Source organism: Salarias fasciatus, assembly GCF_902148845.1.
Source record: "Salarias fasciatus chromosome 7 unlocalized genomic scaffold, fSalaFa1.1 super_scaffold_4, whole genome shotgun sequence".
Classification (NCBI taxonomy): domain Eukaryota; kingdom Metazoa; phylum Chordata; class Actinopteri; order Blenniiformes; family Blenniidae; genus Salarias; species Salarias fasciatus.
The window spans coordinates 5380199-5406091 of record NW_021941229.1 but is presented as its reverse complement, the minus strand read 5'-3'; the positions used below and the strand labels follow the sequence as shown (position 1 = coordinate 5406091).

General features: G+C 44.1%; 1 protein-coding gene across 4 annotated transcripts in view; it reads left to right on the top strand.

The window, feature by feature from the left end:
- The window catches only part of LOC115382789 (collagen alpha-1(I) chain), a 98384-nt gene that overhangs the window by 43132 nt on the left and 29359 nt on the right, over positions 1 to 25893 (top strand). For all 4 annotated transcript variants that reach the window (XM_030084682.1, XM_030084681.1, XM_030084684.1 and 1 more), the window contains 25 exons: positions 6075 to 6770; positions 8611 to 8655; positions 9174 to 9293; positions 11069 to 11107; positions 11201 to 11254; positions 11336 to 11389; positions 13852 to 13959; positions 14070 to 14123; positions 15611 to 15664; positions 15954 to 15998; positions 16401 to 16454; positions 17676 to 17720; positions 17956 to 18009; positions 18572 to 18616; positions 18704 to 18757; positions 18834 to 18878; positions 20098 to 20151; positions 20491 to 20535; positions 20625 to 20678; positions 22141 to 22248; positions 22402 to 22455; positions 24449 to 24502; positions 24679 to 24723; positions 24958 to 25011; positions 25681 to 25725. In XM_030084682.1, coding sequence (XP_029940542.1) covers positions 6075 to 6770; positions 8611 to 8655; positions 9174 to 9293; positions 11069 to 11107; positions 11201 to 11254; positions 11336 to 11389; positions 13852 to 13959; positions 14070 to 14123; positions 15611 to 15664; positions 15954 to 15998; positions 16401 to 16454; positions 17676 to 17720; positions 17956 to 18009; positions 18572 to 18616; positions 18704 to 18757; positions 18834 to 18878; positions 20098 to 20151; positions 20491 to 20535; positions 20625 to 20678; positions 22141 to 22248; positions 22402 to 22455; positions 24449 to 24502; positions 24679 to 24723; positions 24958 to 25011; positions 25681 to 25725 — 2079 coding nt within the window. The remainder of the gene's footprint in view (positions 1 to 6074; positions 6771 to 8610; positions 8656 to 9173; positions 9294 to 11068; positions 11108 to 11200; positions 11255 to 11335; positions 11390 to 13851; positions 13960 to 14069; positions 14124 to 15610; positions 15665 to 15953; positions 15999 to 16400; positions 16455 to 17675; positions 17721 to 17955; positions 18010 to 18571; positions 18617 to 18703; positions 18758 to 18833; positions 18879 to 20097; positions 20152 to 20490; positions 20536 to 20624; positions 20679 to 22140; positions 22249 to 22401; positions 22456 to 24448; positions 24503 to 24678; positions 24724 to 24957; positions 25012 to 25680; positions 25726 to 25893) is intronic.

Sequence of the window (25893 nt, the reverse complement as noted above, 5' to 3'; positions counted from 1 at the left end):
ATTGACGTCATTCTGGCGTCATTCCCAGAAAATCAGCAGGTTTTGACTTTCAAATTGAAAGAAAGGCAGTAATTTCATCTTTAAAGTCTGTTTCGTTTTTACCAAAAACAGTCTTGATTGTCTGAAACTCTTTAGTTCTTGTTGTGCTGTCGGGTGGTGGTGATGGTGAGTCGTTAATGTTGCACTGAAAAGATCCTGAAATCTCCATCTCTTGCTTCAGAGTGGCCTTACATCCATAAACTGGTGTTTTTAAAGCAATACCTGCTAAACTGTGAGTTACCAGTTCGCAGGCTGTGCACCCAGTGCAGTGGAAAGTTGAGAAGTGGGAGCCGGGGAGTGCTTCCATGTATATTCCTGAAACATCAGACCGCTTGTCGTCGTGAATTGTTCCAGGCCAAATTGCCTCCTGCTGCCTGCAAGACCATGCCGGTCTGAGAGAGTCTGCATACCTGTGTCTCGGCGAGATTTACGGACCTTGCCATTTGATTAGCCCTTTGTAGGTGCAAGTGTACACAGTCTGCATGTGTGCGAGTGTAAGTGCATGGTAAAGACAGTGCTCCAGCCTGCAGGGATCCTGTTTGACCACGAGGCCTCGATGGAGCCCGCTCAGCTCAGCTTCATCGGGCTCCTGAAGGGACTTGCACCGATGGAAGGACACACAGATTAGCAAGAAAAACCATTAATCTGTTCCAAGTGTGCCTGTCAACATCTGCCCAAACTCTTATTCAGCAAGTATTTCTAAAGGCTTGAACAGATTCATAAGCAGAACTGTTGAAACACTGTTACGTTATATCAACTGCATGAACACGCAATGGGGCCGTAAGTAAGAGAATCATAAAAGACAACAAGGTGATGAATTAGGAAGATTCAAGTCCCTGCAAGTCGGACAAGCAGTTGCCTTGGAGGCTGGAACAGTTCAGCGGAAAACAAAAATAGAGACATTGTTTTGGTGTTGGCCTTGATATGCTGGGGAGACGAGCCAATCTTTTCTTTTTCCTGCTGTAGTTGTGAATGTTATGTCATGTTTACAAAGTGAAATGTTCACCACAGTGGAAAATACCCAGCTTATGCCTGGACGGAGGAACTGTGTCCCTGGAACGACTGTAGAGTTTGGCAGGATCTCACGGCTAATATAGGCCCTGTTTATGCAACGTTTTCAGGTGAAAACGTAAAACTTTCGTTGTGTTTTGGGTGTCAGTCGTGCTCGGAGCCACTGAAAATGAACTTTTTTGATATCGGATCTGAAGGTGGAGCTCTTGAAAATGCTTCTGCGTCTCTGTGGAAACAAGATCAAAATGGAACTTTTCTGAAACGCTTCTCTTGCAGCAGATAGAAAATATCCTGAAGCAGCTGCATCAGTTCTTCGACATAAACCTGCACAGTGTTCACAAAAGAATTCCGCAGAAATATTGTTCCTATAGACTGAAAACAACGTATCGCTGATCCTCTGCAGATGAAGCATGACTCAGATTATTCTGTCTCTTCACTCGGTTCAAAACAGACTGCATGATATTGTTCTCAGGACTCTGTGGGGGATGAACCATTCCTTCCAAGATGAATAATTCATCTTTATATTCTGAGGTGGGACTTAATGACACTGCCTATATGATTAAGATCATTTTACTCTGCTGCAGAGAAAATCTGGAACCAATCAGATGTTTTCTTGTTCGTATGGAGGCATGAAAATGTAACGCTGTGTAAATGGGGCCTCAGTTTACTTGAGTGTGTCCCAGAGTTTTCATAGTAACTCCACGCCTGCTAGATTTCTTTATGCACGCAACCATAAAACCTAAAAGTTTGTTTTGTTGTAAGTCAAACATCGAAAACATCTTTAAAAGAGTCGTAACATCAGTAAAGTGTGCTACATGCACAAATAATGACCTGTTATTGGGCCTAAAAGGTGTCAGTGGTAGTTTAAATTTAAAATGGCATTTAGGTGCCTGAGGGTGGGAAAAGGGAAGAAGCACATACACAAACAAGAACAAAAAAAAAAAAAAAAAAGCCTGACAGGAGTAAAAAGGAAGTTTTATGAACATCTGTAAAATAATTCTGTCTGCTCATCTGCCTCTAGCAATACATCCTGACTGTCTTAATTCACCTGCAGTATATTGGAGTAGGACGTTTCACGCTGTACCACCAGTGCATGTGCTGTGAGGATACAAAGCTATGAACACACACATACACACACACACACACACACACACACACACACACACACACACACACACAAACGCCGTGCACGGGCAGTGTGCTTGCTCCAGCCTGCTCCTGCTGAGCTTTCAGAAGGAGATTGTCTCGGCCTGTGATATAAAGGCTCAGAGGGATTATTAGGCTGGTTTGACAGCATAACGGCAGGTGGATGGAGTCCAACGTCTGGGAGATCCTCTGTAAAATGACTGTATTTATAACTCTACTTCTTATGGAGCACAGAGAATCGTGTTTTTATGTGGCACTGCAGAGGCTGACGTTAAACAGCAGCTTCAGCTCTCGTTTCAGACTTAAATGTCATGTTGGGGAGCTTAAAGTTCGCCGATGATGCTTCTGTATTTACTCTAACTAATAAGAGCCTGGAATACATGGAATACATTCATTGGTGATTTCTGTTTCATTGTGATTCAAAACATTTACATTGGCATTGATGGCCAGTTAAAGCATGTTATCAGTGCCAATCGCACACATGAACCAAGAGCTTTGGAAGGTTTTGCTGTTGAGGTTCAGCCTAATTCAGGTGAAATTATATTAAAATGTGAATACAGCACAGGCCAGCAAAACATAGTGTGAAGAGTATTTAGGTGAGGAGTTATGATGCATTATGTTGAAATTAATGAAATTGATAGAAATGTTTCAAAACTCAGTTGATACTATTGGATCAGAGTTAAGCTTCCCTGATAAACAGAGGAATATATTTCAATTTGCCTCAATGATGCATCATAGATCCAGTGTTTGGATCTCAATACTTCACTCCAGTTTTATTTTTTCCTGCTTGTTTCTGCTGTCTGCCCTGTTCTGCAGCAGGAATCGGTCCAGTTTGGTTTGCATGCTCACTGGCAACGGCTGCTGGTTTAAATGCAGTGACGGAGTTCAGACAGCAGCCCGTAATCTAACGCTGGACCTGATCAAAGATCTGCAGCAGGAGCCGTTTGAGGATTTGACACCTGTCACAGCTTGTGTTTGGTCCATTTGACCACTCATGCTGCTGAGCTGCTTCCAAGTTTGTTTGGAAGTAAATTGAGGTCTGCTTCTTGTCATTTCACTTGTTTGGATCCCGCCAGTGCTCATATGGCAGCACTTTTGTTCAAAGTCTGGTACTTATACCCATGAAAAACCATCCATCTCCACAAAAACAGGGGTTCTTCAGATGAATTATGCCAAAAATGTTCCACTTCCTGTGTGATGACCATGCTAACATAATACCTTTCAGCTAAACTAGAAATGAAAGGAAAAAAAGCCACAAAATAATAGAGAACTAACTTGAGCAGTGTTTGAGTGAATCAGAGGAGAATAACTTCAGTATCTGTTGAAACCGCTCAACCCAAGTCCTGCTGCTTCCCACAGCAGATGGAGATCCGGAATGTCAGATCTGAGATACACATTTCATCAAAACAACTGTAGTCTTCAAAAAAAGCAACTTATTAAACAGCAATAAATGGAGCATTTAAATAATTACACATTTAGTTTGTTTCTGCAGTTATTACAAAATATTTTAACTGTGTATTGTTTGTTTTCACTCAGCTGAGTGTTCACAAGTATATATATAATGTCTATACAGTATCATCGAGTGAACTTCATCATTCAACACTGATGGATAAATCCTCTTTCTAGCCCTGCACTCATAGGGTCTGTCCCTCTGTTGATATAACTTTGTTTTGCTCACATCTGGATGTACCGGTTGCAATTTCTGAGCCAATCATTTATCTATCCAGTGGGGCTGTAGAAGACTGGAGCCTTCGAATACAAAAACACTGATTGAAATTGAAGCCACTGCACCGAGCATATTACCATTTAAAGCTCTCTCATCAGTCCCTAATTAGTTAGGTAACAAATGTTGGGAGCTCCAGATCAGGAGGTCATTTACAGAGAATCTTCAGAGAAATGAGGTCAGGGGATGTCAGTCGAACTGTCGGAGGTAAACACGCAGTGCTTGATTGTTTGAATGAGCTCCAGGAGGAGAGAGGAAGTAAAGGCTTCCTGTTTTCAGACATGCATTGATCCAGTTGACTGGATTTTATTGATGTTGGGTTTTTAACTTAGACCGACGATGAAACATCTGAAATATGAAAAGGATTTGATTAAGTTCCAGATTGTCAAGCATGTCTGGTATTCTGTACTCTGATAATATGATAAGTGTCTACTCTATCGATTCATGTCTTGGGAGAATCGCTTTAACCAGAGAGGAAATGAGATTTTTTTCCTCCTCTACACTACAAATGTATTTAGGTATTTCTGAAATGTGTCTGATATTTGAGGAATTGAACTCACAGTCTGGTTTTTTCACTGGATTTTAGCAAAGTTTCCAGGAACATTGTGAGAATGCGTCTCGGGATTCTGAAATAAGGTGAAGCGTTAACATTATTATTATTGTTCTCTCTGCCACGGGGCTGTATATCACTCATATTGATAAATGCTCTCGGTGCTTCCCCCCTACGCTGCTGCCTTTTTATTTTCCCATCCTCCTGCTCTCCATATGCCTCTCAGCTCCACTTTAGTGCTCTCCGTTTCTGCCCGTTGGGGTCATCAAACAAAATTTATAGCTCTTTGGTCCCATTCCCTGAAAGGCCCTCTCTCACTGCACCGCCGTTCCCCGAGGCCCAGCAGTTTTACTCGCTTTGTTGTGTGTGTGAGTGTGTATTGCAACATGATCAGTCAGGGGGAAACACAGAGTTTGCAGTGTTAATTTTAAAGTGTTTGCACCGTCACTTCTGGCTCTGGACTGTTTGTATGGAAGGAGAGAAGTCAGATGGTTACTGAGCAAAGTACCAATAAATCCAGTTATGTATGGAAAAATGAGATTAAAATTAGGATTAATTAAGTATTGTACCTGCAGACTGAGGATCGTTATTGCACCACGCCTAAGACAAGAAAATGTTTTGAACGCTTGCTAAGATGCTTTAAAGGGAGCAGAAGTACAGAATGATTTGAAATAGTTTAGCTCTTCAGAATAAAGCTGTCAGCTGTATAAACCACTTCCCTTCAAACAAAGACCGTGTTGACAGTCGCAGTGGGTGTGTAACTCCAGACGTGGGTGAGGTTGTGATAAAAGAATATATCAGGGAAAAAAAAAATCTCCTCAGTCTCTAAGACCGCAGCTTAAAGAAGGAACAACTCAGATTAGTGTGGAGAAAGATTCATCTGGAGATAAGTAGAAGTGCGAGAAGAGACTTTCAATACAATAAGACCGCGCAGATTTGACGGCTTTCCGTCAGCGGTGTGGCTTAATGTGCATCGATGTGTTTACGTCGGCTGTCTCTTCGGCTTCATCACATGAAAGGAAAACACAAAAATGATGATTTTTCACTGAAACGTTGTGGTGTAAATGGGGCCTGACTGCTCTCGCCAGTAGAAGCTTTGGTTTCCTCGCGGAAGTGATGATTCCAGCCAGCCATTTTAAGTGTTCCGAAAAGAAAAGACAAGATGAATAGTGGTGTGCAGCTTTCAGCAGCAGATACTTCAGTGCTAACCATGAAGAAAAGATGAACTGACTAGAAGGCAGATGAAACGGTACCAGATGTCTGTGTGGAGAAGGGGATACGGTCACCAGCATTTCTTTCTTCTGAGTAAGACTTGAGTTAGGAGGCAATTTTAGCTTTTAAATATCAATGTTTAGTCATCATAAATTCTAGATTCCCTGATTAGATAATGAATAAACACTGATTAATGTGAATATAGCTGTCATTGCGTCTTTTGTTCTTCTGTCTGACGAGACAGTAAGTATATTTAATGCCCCTCTGGCATTCCACCACGATGAAGCTTGGCTCCACAATTGGACATCCATAACCCAGCTGTCAACATCAAAACAAACCAGAAAATAAATGGAACGATTCAAATGAATCCCAATTCTTTGTCTCTCTCGACAGAACTCATTCCTGCGACGAGGGAGCTCTCGAGGGGACGGAACGCTGCCCAGTCGACCAAACCGGAAAGGCTCAGTGGGTCGCGGGGATGTTTTCGTGGTGGATGAGGACACCGACTTGTTGGATCCAGTCTTCCAAAACAGTGGACAAGTGAACCCTCAGTGGAAACCCTCAAGAAATGAACTTAAAGGCAGTCAGAAAGGGAAGCCGGAGGTATCATCAAAAGATCTGGAGGAGAACATAACCACGGAGAAGAAGACGGATTCCGGGGGAAGGATTCCGTCCCTGTTTCCCAGAAAACCTTCGGAGGGTATCGTCGACTTGGACGTTGGGAGTTCCTCTAAGAAGCCGTCAGCAGGATTTCCTTCACCGACTAAGGTTCCTCCAGGTCCCAAAATGTCCACAGATTCCAACAAGCTTGGAGGAGGCGCCAGGACGGTTTTACCTTCAGATAAAGTCGTCAGTTCTGGTTCATCTGCTGATTCAGGAAGTGAAGAAGGGGAAGGGGGCCCCGCAGTGACAGAAAGCCCCACACACTTTGATCACAGAGTCAAGTACGACGGTAAACAACCCGACAGAGACCGGCCTGCCATCGTGACTGTTCTGTCCAGAGACAGAGACCTGGTGGTGGGTTCAGACGGCAAAACGTACCGGCTCCAGAGAGGGCCAGCAGGCAGGATGGGTCCCCCGGGGCCAGAGGTGAGTCGCTTTGTCTGGAACCAAGAGTCATCGGCTTCATTGCTCTCGGAAGAAATGGAAATTGTTTGGGTTGCTGTCTGATTTATTCATAAATGCAAAGTAAGCTTTGTGTCTAGTAAGCAGGGTTTGTAGTCTAGGCTTCCTGCCTGATCAAAAATTTAAAAGTGTATTAAGATGTGGGGAGACCGTGGGTTAGGGACATTAGAAAAGTGTGTAGATCAATATAATTCTCTTTTAATGTGCATAAATGTTTAATCTAATGGAGTCCATGCAGTCAGGGTTAGTGAGTCTGGCATCGGTCCTTTGATACTTTCACAGTATTCATATATCATCCAGCCCTTCGGTGTCATAAAGAAAGGAAAACCAATCCCCCATTCTGCGATATATAGGCTTTAACATTAAATCGAACGTATCACATCAAACCTATCTGATGCTGAATGAGATAAAAATGTTAGGACGAGTCCAGTGAATGAGGGAAGTGTGACAACTGTTTGTGTTTAAGGGCTTCCAGAGCTGTTCTCCATCAGCCGCATCTGATTCCGATCAGGAGCTGTTCTGGCGATCCAGCATGTGTTGATCCACATATCTTTGATGCCGTGACGCGAGCGCTCGGAGGATTACATAGTTAAGAAGCTTCGGCAGTTTGTCATCGCATTGCTCATTACGGCACTCATTGTCTGATTGGTGAAGCGGTTCGCCCCGTCCCGTCCCGTCCCCAGGCCTTACCTGGGTTAAGTGGCGGGTCATGACGGGGACTGCGGGGCAGACAGAACTGAAAGCAGACAGCACATCTGGCCACGTCTGGACTCGCGCCGCCATAAAATCCGTGGGATCACTTGGCACGATTACCGTGATTCAGTCCGGCTGTACGGAACATGAGATAAAACATCCTGTTGGCTTCACTCCCCCCATGCGCTGCATCGCAGGTCTTCATGTCTGACGCTTCCCACTCAACAGTTGAACGTCAAACTTGGTAATATGTCACATGCACAAGGAAAACATGCAAAGTCTGCACACAAAGGGTTTTCTCTGGCGTGTTCAAATTTCTCAGGTCAGCCCTCAGCACCCCGTTGTTATCTCTGCTGCCCCTCTGCAACATGACCCCTGACCCCCGGCTGGAAATCCCCGCTGTGAGATACCACCGCACTGGGCTGCATCATGAACCAGAACATGCTGTTTAGGTTCATTCTGTTGCTGTTGTGACGACGCTCTGCATGGGAAATGTGGGATCTGCCAACCTCTTTTGCAGAAATTATGGCGAAATTCAGCAGTTTAAAACAAATGTTTAGTTATTGCAGCGTCCACAAAGCATATATTGTTTTAATTTGAAAATCTTTCTCCCATGATCTAACTGAATTTGGACATGTCTCATTCAGTAAAGTAAAATCCTGACATCTAATAACCCAATCACAATGCAAAGCCAGTCAGCACCCACAAAATAAACCCTACATTTTCTTAAAGCCTGGTTTTAGTCGGTCAGTGTTCTCATTGTTTCCTGCTGCCTCGGTATAACAGCATGCAGCATGTGGCTGACCGCAGCTCGGCGTGAAACCAGCACACCCATGGGTGCAGCTGCATGTGCAGCATAAATAGCACTGGAGCCCGAGAGGAGAAAATTAAACCTTCACACTCCCAAAAGCAAGAGTGATAAACACAGCATCTGATGTTTTATTGGCTAAAGTGTTGAAATTAATTAACAGTTGTTTTTTTTTTGTTTTTTTTTAACGAACCTTCAAGATTTTTAACAATTACTATTTTTAGTATTGTTGCATCTTAAATGTTGATTCCTCCTCTTCATATTTCTGTATTTTAGATTTTCAGAGATGTTTTGTTTCCACAGGGCTGCCCTGGTGAGCCCGGCCATCCTGGGTTCAAAGGTGACAAGGTAACGGAATGCGGGAAACGGGATCCACTGACATCTGTACTGGGTCTGATTCTGTGCAGCGTAGACATACAAAATCTGCGGTACAACTTGACAAGTAGTCGACGTCATCCGTCAGCACCGTCAATAGCCGGTACACTAAACACTTAGCATCCGTGGATCGTTTGCGTTTGATATATAAATCAGGCCTTATGGCATCTTCAGGGTAGCTAACGGTGCATCGCTATGAGAAACTAATACGTTGTGTTGAGTCCTGCACTTCTCAAGATTTAAGTCCACCCCGGTTCAGTCGTCTGAAACAGCATTTCAGACGGTTTCCTATTTTAAAGCCTCAGACATTTTAATCCCCACTGCAATAAAGCCTTGTCCCTCCTGTCATTACCCGGATCGGGTGTTTACGGCCGAGCCCCCCAGCGTTGTATCGGATCGCTCTGTGATGTAATATAGGAAAACACAATCTTCTGAATTGCACATAAACTGTCTGGCATGAATGTTGGACCTCGTCTCTTTCTCGGCCGTAGGGCAAGACGGGCTTTGAAGGGAGGCCCGGGAAGAAGGGGGAGCTGGGACCTCCTGGACTACCGGGGTTACCCACCCTGTACCTTTGGAGGAACACTGCTGAGGAGTGGGCTGCTTTCCAGGTGCTTCTCTTTAAACTACATTTCTTAGCTTTTGCAAGTTGTTGAACTGATTATCTCTCATCTTTCAACTAAACGTTCCTCTCTCTTTTCTTTGAACCTGTTCATTGTTAAAAAAAAAACCCCAAAAAACTGTGGCTCAGACTACATGTGATGAAAATGTCTGTATTTCAGCAACGTGGAATAATTACTGTTGAAAATGACTATAATCACAGTTTATCAGCAGCAGCATCAGTATTCTTTGTCTTTTTACTTTTTGAGCAGATAGTTTACGTTCAATGAAATGAAAAACTTCCCAGATAAACTTGGTAAACATCGTTTTCATTCACAACATCATCAGTTTGGCATCATTCACATGGTTTGAGACAGTAATGGTTCAAGAGTTCATTCATGAACAGTCAAGCTCGATTTTGACAGCGTCTGTAAAAACTGGGGCTGATCCGATATTACTGATTACTACGAGAAAACAGATTAGACATAGAAGCTTGAACCACAATGTTTGACTTTCAGGAGCAGAAGAGCTGGAAGGATGAATTATGAGACAAGCGATCTTAAAGAAGGAATGAAGGGAGCAGCAGACAGAGACGGTTTGACGAGACAAGACGAAAACGTGATCTTTAAAGCATGACGTAAGAATAAAATATGACCTGAATCTGAAGATTCAAAGAGAGAAAGAGAGAGACCGGGTATTCCCCTGGACCAAGAAGACATACGAGGCAGACAGAAAAATGTTAAACTGTGAGCTTTAAGAGCAGGACAAGATAAAACGAGACAGTAACAGTAACACCAGAAGACTCCACCAATTCTACCACCGCATTTTACTTTTTTACTGCACATCAGTACCCCGCGTCTTTAGAAAGCTCTGCTGTAAGTCAACTTTATGGCAACTCTGTGATTTCTTCCTTCAAAGTTGAGACATTGATCCTGCAACGTGCTGCAGGAAACGCCACAGTCCAGTGACTCGGCTCTGTGAACTTCATTAAACAGCTCGCTTTTCAACATTTGATGAGTTTTTATGACAGATATATGCAGAAGTAGTGTTTACCGTGGCCGTAGCGCACATTCGGTAGCTGCAGCATTTCAAAAAACTTGTCTTTTCAGTGACTCAGAGCGCCGTTGTCTTGTAAACAGATCCACTTAAAAACGTGACTTTCTTCAGGTGTGACTCGATAAACCGAGAGTTGAAATCCATCCCCATATCCTGTCTTTTCTGTATCCATCTCCATTCTCAGTGTCACCTCAAACATTCTCTCGAGAGACGTTTTTTATTCCTTTTTCATCCCTGTGATAACTCACGGTGAGGATGCCACCTGACAGACTCACGCCGGCTCTGTTCCCCTCCAGTCACTCGGTCTCTGGTCCATCCCTAAAACCTTCGACCCGACCGTTGTGCGTGCAAACTGAGGGTCTGTCCTCATCTGTTCAATCTCTCTTCTTTGGCTGCGGCTGTATAGTGTATAGTGCACACACACACACACAGACACACACACACACACAGACGTACACACAGTATGTCAGTGTGATGGAGAACCTGGAGTCTCTTATTGAAAAAAGATGGCTGGAATAAAAGTCTGAGAGCGGTTCGCAGGGCCGATTTGTTACTGTGTGCTTTGAACCTGTGGAGGTATGCGTCCATTCATCCTGTGAGGGGAAAGCAGAGATCGATGTCTAACAGCTTCTTTTTTTTTTTTTTTCTTGGTTTTGTCTGCGTGTGTAACCACTGACATGCGTCATATTTATGTAATTAATTGTCTAAATTAACTGTTTTCTTCTTGCAGCAAACCAACTTCTACCAGCTGCTCCGCTCCGGCTGGCCTGTGAGTTCACTGGGATCCTGTCTTTGTTGGGATTTAGTGGTTTCATTAGTCGTCCTGAACCTGAGGCCGCTTCCTTTTTTTGTGAGCTTGCAGAGTAAAGAAGGCCCCGAGGGACCACCTGGAGAGATGGGCAAGCCCGGCATGCAGGTCAGAGATCAGCTTTATCCTCTATTATCGCTGCAAATCATGGATGTGAACATTATGGAGTGAAGTGGTTTGATTCCTCAGGGGCCAGCGGGTGAACCGGGAGAGCGAGGACGGCCGGGGACGCCTGGAGAGATGGTGAGGAGACCAATTAGCACGTCTCGCTCCACGAAAAGGAAATTATTACATACTTGAAGTTGTTCAATCTAATGTCTGATCAGATGAGGATTTCTGAAGGTGAGAAACGAGATGCACCAAATATTATAGCGAACACACACAGTTAATTATAGATAGATCCTGTGAATCAAGATGGAATTATACTGAACGTGGCCCCTGAACTAAACTGAGTTTGACACCTCTGATCTAAATAAATGTCTTATTTTATGATGATCTTTATGCTGCAGCTCACTGTAATGTGAGACCTAGTCTTTGGTGACCCTGGATGTGAACCGGTGTGTGTGAGCCTCTGAGCAGCGCCTGTCCATGCGCTCCATTATGAAGATGAAGTGTTTGGTAGAATTTATTGTCGTGTCGCTGGTGAGAGGGAGTGGGTGTTTGAAAACCCTCGGTGCGTGAAACTCCCTATGAAGTCACTTTTCTCATATTTGCAGAATAAACTCGGAGTACTTCTGCTAAAATAAGTTTTTGCTTAACTGATGTTCCGCATTTCTGTCGCTTCTTTGCCTGGTTGCCATTAATGTGCCTTCATCTGCCTTCATTTAAGATCATCTTGAAAAGCATAGACAGCGGTGGTGGGCGTCCAGTGGGGCAGTGGGAGACGGCGGCTCTGCCATGTGTTGTGTGAGGTCTCGGCTGGGGAATGGTGAATAATGCGGTTTGGAAACACTCGCTCGCCTTTGGCGTCTGCTCCGTTTGAACCCGTGTGGTTGAGGACAGCAGTGCTCTGGCTGTTATTGTTTGTGCATGGTGGCTAATCAGTGTGTGCATGATGTGAGGAACAGTGAGGGGAGAACTACTCGAGTACATTAAAAAGCAGAGATCATGCAATGTTAAATGTAAGTACGGAGCCTCCATAGCACATTTTTACAGCTTCTGCAGAGTTACAATGAACAGCATGTGTCCTGTCTTTTGTTTATTTTATACACATATACATGATTGAGTCATTTTAAACATTGTCATGTTTTATGCAGATGACGCCGTTACTTATATATATATTTATATGAATTGCACATCGTCCCTTCAGCCACCCCAGTGATTCACCTTGACCTTGAACTTTGACGCATATGACTGCGATGTGAAGTGCTCGTGCATCACAAGTTTTATCAGGTATTAGGAGCTCAGAAAATCTACCAACATCCAGACAAGTTCAGTTAACAGTTATTTAAATTCTAAATGCATTTCGGGTAATCTGTGGGTTTAGGGTAACTGTTGATCTACAGTACACTTCCTCATCGTAACCAGCAGCTTCAGTCTCACATACACACTTTTGTTGCAGTTTAGGTGTCCGTTTACACAATAACAGAGCTCCAACACACTGAAAAAACAACTTTTTTCAGCTTTTTGAAAACAGCTTCCGAGGTGGAACTTTTTGATACGCTCCGAATCTGTCTCTGTGGAAGCAGGGGACAGCGCAACCTTCTGAATCCCTGCTACTGCTCTGCTAACTACATTGTTTCTGCCGTTTCAATGTAAATAAACATAATTTTCAAAACTTTGGCAAAACTTTGAGGAAAAAAAAAACAAAGATGCATCTCTCTACTTATATCTCTACTTTAAAAGATAAGCCACATAAAACACTTTAGGACATGATTTGTGCACAGTTTAGTGAAATCTTTGATCTCAAGTGAGCTGGACCAAATAATGTATTTTAATATATAAATGACTATAACTCGAAATATCTGTCTTTGTTTTTGTACAACAAAGTATTGAAGTTCACATGTAATGAACTTTCACATGATAAACCTGAAATGTACTTTTGACACCCCCAGTGTAGTCTAATCTTAAAGTGTATATTTATACATTTTAGTACATCTCCAGTGGATCGCCAATACTTCAGACAGAAACACCAGATGAATGGAAATGGGGAAAAACAGCCGTTAAGCTGTCACTGTGTAGTTAAAAGGAATATATACATTTTCAGTCTCTATGAAGACACCGTGGTGTAGTTTATGTGTTACATGCTTTTAAAACTTATCACCGGTTGTCACTGTGTGTGTACTGAATAAATAGTACACTGCTCTGAGCGTAATTCATTTTTCCAGCAAGTGCAGCCGTGTATTTATCCTGCCGCGGCGGTGGCGGCACAGGTGGTTTAACCATTCGGCCCTGGACCTCTGCGTGTTTCCCACCTGCCCGCCGGCAGAGTTACGGCCGAGCCGGCCCGTCCTGACAGTGCAGTGTGATTCAGGTGATGGCTTGTCTCTGTGATGGATGGTTCCGCTGAGCGGTGGAGAGAGCCGGTGTCTCCGCCGTCCAGCCCTCTAATTTATACCGCCGGCCGCCGCCTGTGAAGCCCCCGGCGGCCGCCGTGTACCCGCCGGGTTTGGGTTCAGACTTTCACGTTTTGTTATGTTGTGAGAACAAGAATGTCGGTGTGTTAATGATGACTGAGTGTTTTGTTTTGTTTTTTTTTGTGGCAGGGTGATCGAGGTCCCAGGGGCCCCCCGGGACGGCCCGGGGCCCCGGGCAGGGACGGCGAAAACGGGGAGGACGGTCAGCCCGGACCGCCTGGGACTCCTGGACCGCCGGTGAGCGCTCTGTCAATCCTGTCAAACTGTATCGTAGACGGTAAATGATTCAGCCCGATCTGTTTCTTCATCTGTGGAAATCTTTCCGTCTTGTGTCTCCACGACGGCAGGGCCCGTGGGGGTACAGGGGAGAGCGAGGGTCCAAGGGGGAAAAAGGTGATGAGGTGAGGAATTAAACGCCACAGCTGCTTTTGTAGGACAGAAACTGGGATTTACTGTTTGTGAAATTAAACATGTGTGGAGCCTGGAACAAATACTGTTTATCTAAAACTACATTAAGAATGCAAAGGGTTTTTTTTTTTTTTTTTTGTGCCTTTGCATTTTAGTAAACCTGTTTTCCCACCATGCACAGCATAATATGGTAAACAGTGGCTTCATTTGTTGCTGCCCTGATGGCATTCTTCAGCAGGACTGACGGAAAAGCTCACAGCTTGAGAAAATACAAGTGCTGCAGCATAAATACAGTAAAACAAAACAGGAGTTTGCAGAGATTCACAAAGTTGAAAAGATAAATATGGAATCATAATCTTTGGTCTTCACACTAAAGGTGGTGAAAGCTCAGGTTTGCCTGTCGAACATCTTTATTTTAAACTTGTATGCTACGTGCATATGTTGCATGTCTGGCAAAACAGTGAAGCTGATGTCAAATTGCAGCTGTGTCCACAGACCTGGAGGCTTCATGGAAGCTTGTTAATCAAACGAAAATGGATTTAGGAAAGGGTTTATGAAGAAACAAAAGTAAAATCCTCTGAATTTAGACAAAAAAATCAGCAACTAAGAGGCAGTTTACAATGAAAAAATGTGTTATTGTTTTAATAGCAATCATAAAGTAACACTCTACTTGACCATAATAATAATCATAAAAAATGCTGAAACTGAGCATCTACAACTTTAACAGCAAATCCTTTTTTGTGGCCAGAACCCGGACGTTCACTCAGGCACTTGATGTAAATCAGACACGATCTGATGAAAGACAAAGAAAGACAGTCAGATTCCTCTTCTGCTGCAGGCTCTTTTTCCCAGAACCACTTGAAACAAGCGACTTGACTGTGGCTCAGTATCCATCAGGAGTCCAGCCGAGCGCTCAGATCACAGCCAGCTCCTCCTCCACCCACTCACTACTGTCATGACCAATCAAACAGGATCCTCATCACCACGTCATGTCAGAGATGATGGAAGCGTCTGAAGAGACTATATCCACTCTCTAGTTCCTCACTCTGCAGAAGAAGTAAAGAGTTCTTCTCCACACGCTCAGGAGCAGATGGACGATAACAACAGCGTTTACAGTCCTCATTCTCCTCAGGCTTTTTCAGTCATTCGTAAAAACAATCCAGCTTATCATTGTTAATTAAACCAATCTTAACTAAGACAATAAAAGAGGAACTCAACACAAGAGAAACCAAACTTCACCAAGTCGGCCTTGCATACGTAAAGAGAATTGGTTTGTTAAACTCTCCAACATGGCACCAGGAGCCTTCATACATGGATAAAGGAAAGAGAACGTCACAAGGAACACTGTAATAAAGAATGTTGATTATAGGTGCTTTATATCGATACCTGCTCATGTTTTTATTCAGGCCTTCGATCACCTGCGAGAAACCAACAGTTTCAAGTGTCGCTGATGCAAATTTTTGATTTTTCTTCTTCTTAGGGTCTCATTGGCCTGAAGGGTCCGAGAGGAGACGCCGGTGAACCTGGTGAAAAGGTACAGCGTGATGCGTCCGATTGTCTTCACCCTTCCACTGCAGTACAGTCGGACTTTTGCGGGCCGGTTTTTGCCCACGGGCCTTATCTTTGACACCCCTGATTTAAAAGATCTGCTGCGAATGATTTGGTACCTGATGAGTCGGAGTTCATGCTGCAGTGGATTCGCGCTGCTGTGACTCCAGATGTTCATCTTGATTTGACTGTTCGCTTCATGGATAGATGTTTTTCTCCCTTTTGCTGTAATTCCACATCATATTAGTTTTCTGATGAGTATTTTCTTTGCTCAGGGTTCGAATGGGCTACTCGGTCCTCCTGGTCCCGTCGGACCTCCAGTAAGTCTCCTCTTCTGAGCATCCAAGAAGAAACCCCAAAAACACTGCTGTCGGGAGGGATTTCCATGATATGTATAACCCCTTTGGTTAAATCGAGTATTTATTACCCAGAGGGCATTGCTTCACTCTCTATCTCCCGACATGATTGGAGTACATCACAGGACCAACGAAAAGAATGAGACAGACGAAACACCAGCCCTCAGCCCACATGTTTGGCGTCTTATTAGGAGAAAAACACGCTCAGCTGAATTCACCTTGATTCCTAATCAAGGGTCGTTTCAGATAAAATGTATTGTGCATTGGTGCATGCAGTGTTCAGTGTATTTATTAGTCTCCTCGTGAGTCTTTAGATACGTTTAACTGTGATTCACAGCTTTAGATTGACTTCCGTCTTGTCTGCAGGGGCCTCAGGGGATCCGGGGTGGACTGGGACCAGAGGGACCACATGGCCCTGATGTGAGTGAAGAACTGACTGCTTTGCTTTCTGACATAAATAAACAGATTTATTTGCATTTCTTCATTTAGTCTTTTATGATTTTGAACAGTTGGTCTTCGTCACTGCATCATTCAGTGTTGTGAAGAAATTACTTCAATATGTGAAGTGTGTTTCTTTTTTTTCTTTTTTTTTTAAGACCTGTTTACTGAACTGGGTTCATGTGATCAATAATTAGCATCCATTCCAAATTACAAAAAAAGTTGCTGCTAAGATGTGTGAATCACTGAATGTAGTATAAAACATTGCATCACTTCCCTTTTTAGCTACATCCAGAAAGAGTGTGAGAACTGAAATCCTGCCTGATACTTCTTTAACACAGTAACACTCCTTCCTCATCTGGTTTTAGGGATTTGGGGGGGGCCCCATGTGGCCTAATTTAATCGTTTCTTTGTTATGGTGCAAACTATGTGTGATGAAAATGTCTGTTTTCTTAAAATCAAACCGAAAATGACCGCAGTTTCAAAATATTGTCAATTTTTTTTTAACCATCTGCTTCAAAATACAGTGAAATGTCGGGGGGGGGGGGCAACTTCTACAGCTGTTTGCACTCACTGTGGATGTTTTTACAAACTCACCCTGGCAGCAGTGGCTTTGAGGCTGCTTTGGTATCAACCAGGTAGTTAATGTTTATCACAGCTTCAGCGATATCTCAGCTCAGGTCTCAGTGTCGCGTTGCGTTGCTATTCTTCCGAAATTTGTTTAAAAAAAAAAAAAAGTGTTTTCTTTGAAATTTTCACATTGCACTGGGTGGTTTGGTGGGCCGGACTGGAGCCTCTTGTGGGCCAGTTTTAAACATCGCTGATTTAGACAGTTTAAACTCATTTTTTCGCTCATTTTTCTCAACTTTCATTGGTGATGAATGTAACCAGGCTCCATTTTGCACCCAGACTCAGTTAACAGGTGTAATTCATGCAGGAGGTCAAAATAATGACGTTTTGTTTTCACTGCATTCTATACCGAAGACAGAATTTAAGTAAATCACAGATCAGTGCTTGCTGTTTATTACATTTTATACAATATCACCTGATTTTTGTTTTGGTTTTCATGTATCAATAGAGACATTTGAGGGAGAAAGTTTATTAGTTTGCTTGATAATTAAAGTGGCAGTGAGACCAGAGGGAAGGTTTGGAGTTATGACAGTCTGTACTGCAGCGTTCTGTTCTTACGGTCTTGTCTCTCAGGGGGACAGCGGCGTGAACGGCCCCCCGGGTCCTCCGGGCCCTCCGGTGAGCACACAGCTCGATTTAAACAACTTAGGTATTTATGTTGAGTTTGTGCAAATTCTCAATCAGCGCCTGCTGTTCGTGTGTGTGTGTGTGTGTGTGTGTGTGTGTGTGTGTGTGTGTGTGTGTGTGTGTGTGTGTGTGTGTGTGTGTGTGTGTGTGTGTGTGTGTGTGTGTGTGTGTGTGTGTGTGTGTGTGTGTGTGTGTGTGTGTGTGTGTGTGTGTGTGTGTGTTGCAGGGTGCACCGGGTGCTACGGGACGAGTCGGAGCTCAAGGAGTTAATGGCTCAAGGGTATAATTACTATTCAAGTGACGTGAACTCACCTCCTCTCAGTTACTGATCAGCAGTTTAGAAGTGTTTGGCATCATCAAAACTCCCAATGACACGACCTGACCTCTGGTGACCTCCCTGGGCTTCAGGCGGGGAGGAAGATGACTGCAGTGCATCTTTTCACAGCATCAGCTCAGTGGGTTCAGTTTCAATATGAGAGCAGAGCAGAATTAAGAATTAATCCACACAGAAAAGACAACGTTGCTTTTTCAGACTGATTTCCAAAAATCCACTTTCCCTTTTTCATTTCAGACCAAGATATTATGATGATTTTAGGTCTAAGACTCCAGAAGTGATTTGTTTTGCTGTAATAAACTCAGTGAAACATTAATGTCTTTGAATTGATAAATTAATTACAGAAAAAAATTGGAATTAATCGAAATTGGAAATTTAAAACATTTTTTTTTCTTGTCAGTTGGTTTTTCACATCATTGAAACATTTCATAGTTTCATAGTTTCATAGTTTCGTAGTTCTCGGCCTGAATGTGATCAGTTTCCTTCATAATGTCTGTGTTTGTTTCAGGGCGACCTGGGACCTGCTGGCAGCGCCGGCCTCCAGGGCCCACAGGTTCAACCTCTGCATTTACCGTACTGATTTACCTGGAGTGTGTTTGACCTGAAATGTCTTACTTTCCATGTTTTTCCTACCAACCAGGGTCCTCCGGGCTTGGAGGGACAGATGGGACCTCCAGGACTCAGAGGACTTCAGGTAAGGACAACATAAAGGCATCTTACTGGCTGTGGATAACATGCAGGGGTTTTTGACAATCTGTGCATCCTGACAGGGACAGCCGGGACTGACGGGCGTTCCCGGACCCAAAGGAGATCCCGTGAGTTTGGTTTCCTCATTTTGATTTCTATTCAATAACAAATGGTTTCTAATTCAAAACGACTCGAAACCCTAAATGTACATTTAGTTAAAAATGTTCCCATGAAAGCAGATACAAACTCAGAATGCAGCAGTGTGTCCGGTGTTTGACACATCTGAATCAAGGCACAGGGTCCGCCCTTCCACCGGCTGTCGTACTGCAGCCGGGTGGAAATACATTCAGCGATTTATCTGCTTTAGATGAGTTTTGAATGTAGAGATAATGAAATATGGATGATTTGGTCAGCCTCTGAATTATAAATATCAGATCTTTTGAAAATCTCATGATTTTGTCTCTCCGTCACATTTTGAAATGTGCCAGCTTCTTTAGAAGCAGGTTTGATTCAGCCAGGCTGCTTCATTCTGCAGGTCAGACACGGGAAACTGACGTGTTGCTCCTCTCCCCCCGAACATCCTGAACCTAATCTGGCAATTGAAATGCCTCCAAAATTCACTGGAGTTGACAAGACTTGTCAAATGAATCCATGTTGATGAAAATGGAGAGAAGTATTAATCATTTTCCTTAAAGCGACACCAAGGCAATTTTCAACCTTAATAAAACATTTTAATATCTTTTGTGATGATACATCGACTTACAACTAGTTGACTGACCCCTCTGTCACGGGCTGAGGGCGTCAGTATTGCTTTCACTTGGACTGAGCAGCTGTGAGGAGGGTGGTAGGAACCCTGCACACTAAAAAACTGCAAATGTGCGGACTGCTTTACGGCATGCGTCACATCATGATATAACATTGTTTAGCCACCATTAGATTCATGACCTCGTCGCTATCCGTCCTTCACACAGCCACTGGAAACAAATGTAGGCGAGTTCAGTCCGACAGCACGCCACCAGGAGCAGCAATTTACGATGCCACGCGCTAGTCCTCATGGGAACTGTGGTATTCGTTCAGGCAAAACACTACCGCTTTTGTCCACTGGCACCGCCAAAATCAACGAAAACTGAAAGTTCCTTAGTGTCGCTTTAAATTTGCTGCGATTTTTTTCCAGTAGGCCTCTTTTTGACGGATGTTTCTCCGTCTGTACTGTGGATGAATATCACTGAATTTTCTGTTCATTTTCTATTCTACAAGGATTAAAAGTTTCTGCGTTAAGAGAGAATGTGAGAGACGCTGGCATCATCGTGTTGTTTTACCTGCTCGCTTTTCTTTTTTTAATGCCAGGGTCCTGTGGGGCCCATGGGTGGCCGAGGGGACCCGGGCTTCGAGGGGCCCATGGTATGTTGCACTGCTACCCTTAAACCCTCACAGTGTTATATATACACACACACACACACACACACACACACACACATACACACACATCCTCCATGTGCACTGGAGAAGCAGGTGGCTTGTAGAAGAGCTGCTGCAGCGTCACAGTGCCATCTAGTGGTGATAAAGTCTCAGTGCATGATGACTGGATGCTGTTTCATCAACCTGTGCTCAAGTAAAAGTTTTTCATTCACTATAAATCAGTAGATTTTAAATGATGTTGAATGGAGGATTCCCATGAAGTTAAAAACTCAATAATCCATCCATCAATCGGAGTGGCTTTCTTCGCTTGTTTCCCCTCAGGGTTCACCAGGCGGCCCGGGTCACGTGGGCTTTCGCGGAGACACGGTCGGTGTTTGTGTATCTTCACACACACACACACACACACACACACACGCTGGACTCTGCTTCTATTTGAATTGTCTTCCTCTCAACAGGGTAGCAGAGGCCCAGATGGAGACAAGGGAGATCCGGGACCGAAAGGAGACAAAGTACGAACTTTTTGACAAAGAGAACAAACTGACTTTGCATTGCTTCGTATGACAACTAGAGATTCTAAACACATTTATTAGTAATTGTGAACCGAGTGGCATTTTTATAGATTTTTCCTGTCAGATATCTGTCCTCTGTACAAAAAATACTTCAATCAATCCATTTTTATAGATTTGAGAATCTGATCCTAAAAGACTACTAACAATTTAAAGACACCAGGTGCGCTCAGATGCGTGTTTTTGTACTGTGTAGCCCACAAATGCACAAGAAGAACATGCAAACTCTACACAGAAAGGCCCATAAGAGCCTCAGACGGGAGAAACTCTCCCGTGGGTCCGGAATACAAACCCTCGCCGAAAAGTCTTCTCCGGGATATGCTGGACGTCATGGTTCCAGCCAGACTCCCCCCGGCCGTTTGCTCTGATATTTCAAACAGATGGCAAACTGGAACTTTATCCGATTAAAAATCTGGAGAAGCTGAATGTGGCGCTGCTTCACTCCAACAGCGGAAAATCAATGTGTCTGCGGAAACGGACAATAAACAGAAAGTCTCTGGTGCTGCTGGATCGATGTGGATTTAAACCTGACTCATCATGAACGTATGGGCTTTTTTTTTCACATATTACCCTTTTTTAAATAGTTGCATCCAAAATCAATCCTCCTTGAAACCAGTCACACTTCAGCTGCATCTCACTCTACATCTCAAATCTTTATTCCCCTTAAGTCAGAAGTATTTAACAACAAAGGCTGATCGTCTCTCGTTGATGAAATGTAGTGAAAATAATGGGTTTGAAGTGATCACTGCTGGAGATCCTGATCTGCGTTTATCTACTTCATTTCATAAATTTGAGGAGGAATAAGGACTCTGAAGTGTTGGCAATGAAAATAATCAGGCTGCTCAGATCATCACCGACAGCTTCGAACACGAAGGAACGAAGAAAAGCCACAAATCAAGCAAAAACCAACTGTCTAATTCTGCTGTTTCAGTTCACTCAACGCTTAAAAATCCAGGAAGGATCGAGAATACAGTCTGCCAAAACATCAGCAGCTAGACTGCCGTAAAATAAAGTAACACAGGCTCCGACAGCCTGCCGTGGGTTAAGTGGTGTCAGTGTGTATTATGAGTTCCTGCCGACCTGTGAGAAGCTCCATAATATCAAATTAAAAGCACCTCCTCCGACCCTGACCTGAGACTCAGCAGGGAAGTGACTTCAGAGACACGGGAGGGCACAGCGAACTTGAAAACAAATTTAACACCCTCCAATTTGAATTTGACATTTTCCCAGAGTTTGTATGTGAAGTGTTAAATTAACCCTTCCAGACGAGTCGATGTTTAAACACTGCAACAGTTTTATAATTTGTTATTCCAGCAGAACGTCAGATCAAAGCACCGATCACGTTGAAACGTCCAGATCGCCTTTTAAAGAAGCAGAAGTCAGAAGTGCTGTGTTTTTCTTCCAGGGTGTTCAGGGGGCAGTGGGGATCCAGGGTCCTCAGGGAGAGCGGGGCCCCGTCGGGTTTCCAGGGTTCCCAGGAGTCCAGGGCCAGCCGGGTCCCGGAGGCGTCCAGGTATGACCGCCGGCGCCTCGTGTTTGGTCTGTGCTGACCCTGTGACAGTGACTCGCTGCTTTAATGGTGTTTTTTCATCAGTTTACTGCAGCAGCGGCGCTGTGGTGACAACAGCAAGAGCTTGACTCATTTTATAATGATTCCTTCTTTCAGGGCTCGAGCGGCGAAACGGGTCCGCAGGGGAAACAGGGCAGCCGAGGTTCAAAGGTCAGTGATGATTCAGATGACTTCACGTGTTGATCCAAACACCGGCGGGTCGCTGCGTAGCGTCACGCTCCCCAGCAGCCTCCTGAATGTAAATCCAACACTTTTCATTGAGTGACTTAACTAGTAACTATTTGACTGAGGTAGAGGAAGTGTTTCAACATTTTTATAATTGTAAAGAAAAACTGACTGCATGTCAGAGGGATTAAGAGAATAATTGGAATTACTTGTCACAGCTGGAATCATCCTCTGATTGTGGGACCAGAAATAATCCAGAGATGAACGATACTGTGTTTGTCTTCTCTACAAACAGGACATGAAAGCAGATTAATGTTAAAAAGGTTTCAAAAATAAGCTCATTAATCCACGTTACACAGTTTTATTAATGACTCCAAAGAGTTTGAGCAGCAGACGACGCACAGACAGACAGTCTTTGTGTTTTTCATTATCCGTTTCTTCTGAAGTTCGGAAATCCGTTCCAGGTGTTATTCAGACAGGAAGTTACTACAGCCTCCACAAACAGGCGATAAAATGACGTCTTCAACATCGATATGCTGGAGACCAGGAGTGATCAGGGGCCAAACACAGCACAGTTTCTACTGGAATTAACATATTTAAACTTTACGGTTTTTCTTTGTTGCGCTGCAGCGTATATGTGAAGAAAATTTTTATATTACAACAATTACTCAGTGTTGTGTCCACTAATCTTAAGAAGTTCTTTTTTTTTTTTTTTTTACATTTACCATTTGCTAGTTTGGCGGGCCGGATCGAAGCCTGTTGTGGGCCAGTTTTGGTCCATATGCCTTATGTTTGACACCCCTGCTATAGATGGAGGAGAGTTGGTGACACCATGAATAGAGGACGCTCATCATTCAAGAGTCTTTGCTTTTCTTTTTACCTAATTTCTGTAAAGTAAGCACTTCTTGTTGTGGAAAAACCTATTATATCACCAGGGTTCTTTTTATTTATTTATTTTTGTCTTATTAATTTAACAGAAAGCAGCTTTGAGATAAGTATGTCTTTTTCAAGGGAGGGCCATACCAGCGTATGTACCAGTGCAGAGATACAATTCCATGTTAAAGGATGAGTTCGGTTTAAACAGCTTTCACGTTGTTTATAGAATGAAGTAGAACAATATACTCACCCGGAAGGATTTTCAGATCCGAACAGTGCTTCGGGAGAAATTTAGATCCAAAATCGAGCGGCGGACATCCGTATAGGTCTAGTGGACGGGGCATCGGTAACGCCGCTCCAAAAACGGCTTTAATCGTCCAAAAACTCATTAGTTTCACCAATATTTCATCGTGGTCCGCTCAGCCTCTCCTCCACGATGTTACAGACATACAGAAATACATCTGCTAACAGATACCGTCCTCCTATCAGGGGTGATATGAAGGTCGTCCTCCCGTGTGCAGATGCAAACACATCTGTCTGTTTTCTCGTGAAGCCAGAGGACAGATTCTTGGAAACATCTGGAAACACCACGACTTCAGGGAACCGTGGGATTATGACTAAACACACGTAACAAGCAAGGAAATGGTCCGTTGTTTGTGCAGACACATGGTTTGTCTGGAGCCTTCAGAGGAGCAACACGCTGTGCTATTGACCGAAAAGCTGGTCGAAGACGCTCATTAGCGCGGCTGGACTCTGCTGCGTCGATACAGCCGTGCACCAGTAATGAGTCTGGAAACGCCTCCACCGCCACGGCAATCTGTGCAACAACATACACCGCTTTAACAGGAAAACATCACGTTTCAGCCTGAAAATGTTGTTTTCAGGCTCAGAATTTGATTAAAACCATTCAGTCCGATCCAGCACACATTGGAAGGTTTGGACATTTTCATCGCGAACACTCTGTGTCACAGCGAACTGAAGATGTAAACGTTATCACGACACTATCTTCCCCGTCCGACCCACTCAAGACAAAGCTGGATTTGTGTGGCCCCTGAACTGAAACGTGTTTGACTCCTCTGATCTGATCTTCACCTGCTTAAAGGGGAACCGAGGACCCGATGGACGCCCCGGCAAGCCAGGACCCAGAGGGAACAAGGTGAGATGGATCCCAGCGTCGCCACACTGTTTCGATGCTTTTGTGTTTGGAATACAGTTCAAATGGGAGTTCTCCACATTTTTTAATTCTGAAGAATCAGTATTTTTGTTTGTAAATTCTATCAAGGTTCACTTTTTGCCGCCCTTGACGTCTCCTCCACCTCCTCTCTTTTCCAGGGTTACTCTGGACCGAGGGGCCACCCCGGCCAGCCGGGCCCATCGGTAAAGTTACACACATAATCCAAGGTTCAAAATGCTGAAAACTAAAAAGGGCTGATAGTTAAAGTTCACGCTGCAGAGTGTATGATCTACACCCAGAGAGAGAGTTTCTTCTGTTCTAGTCTTATTTCAGCAGGCAGGACCTTCATCCATGACGACCAAACAGAGAAAGAAGCCAATCAACGATCAAGTTTGCTTCCTTTGTGCCACGCTTGTGTTTTTGTGTGTTTCTCGCAGGGTTTGCCAGGCCCGCCCGGACCAGGGGGAGCAGAAGGAAAGCCTGGTACACAGGTTCCCATTCTCTATCATATTCCAATCTCCTCGCCTCAAACGGCTGTGCGCGCTTCATGCTTCTCTTTGTGTTGTTCTCAGAGATTAACCTGTAGCCGTTCACCTGACGGTGGTTTCAGGGTTAAGGTCGCCACTGATCGGAGTTTAAGATGAGGGGTAGAAGGAGATTATATGAATCGTTTTATAATTATTCTGCTTCCTGAGTCCTGAAGGGATCGATACAGAAGTAGCGTCAGATCAGTGTTTTCTCTCTTTCCTCGCCAGATTTCCTCTTCCCGGATGCTTCGTGGGGGGTTTCTCTGTTTATGAGACGCTTTGCGTTGCTCTTCCCGCTGAATACAGATATTTAGGAGCGATGCTGTGGAAGTGTGCTCGGATAGAAATGACCTCAAACTGTCAAAGCCTCCAGCCTGGAGCTGAGAGAGGCGGCGGCGGCGGCGCTGTGGATGAGGAGCTGTCGGGCAGCAGGAGGCAGTCTTCCTTCACTCTGAAGCCTTTATCTGGCTGGGGAGTTTAATTGTAACTCAGAGAGCCATTACATGATTGCATTTTCTCTATTTAGTGCAGAACTTATTATTTCTGTGGGAGCAAGTGATAAAAGCCTGAACCGGCGCTCTCGTTGACCTCCGCTGGAAAGGAATTGCATTTTGGGTGTTTTCTGTGTTTCAGGGTCTCTCGGGTGCAGCAGGCAGCGCCGGCAGTAAAGGACCGGCGGTAAGGCGTTCGACCGCCGGGTGACCTCGCTCCCCCCGACCCCCGGGGTTCAGCTAACACACCATTACACTTTTTACTAGACGTAATTATAGAGCGCTTCACAGATTCACCAGCGGGCGATAAAACAGGAGTCCCAGCCGGGCAACACGTATCAGTGTGTTCTGTGAA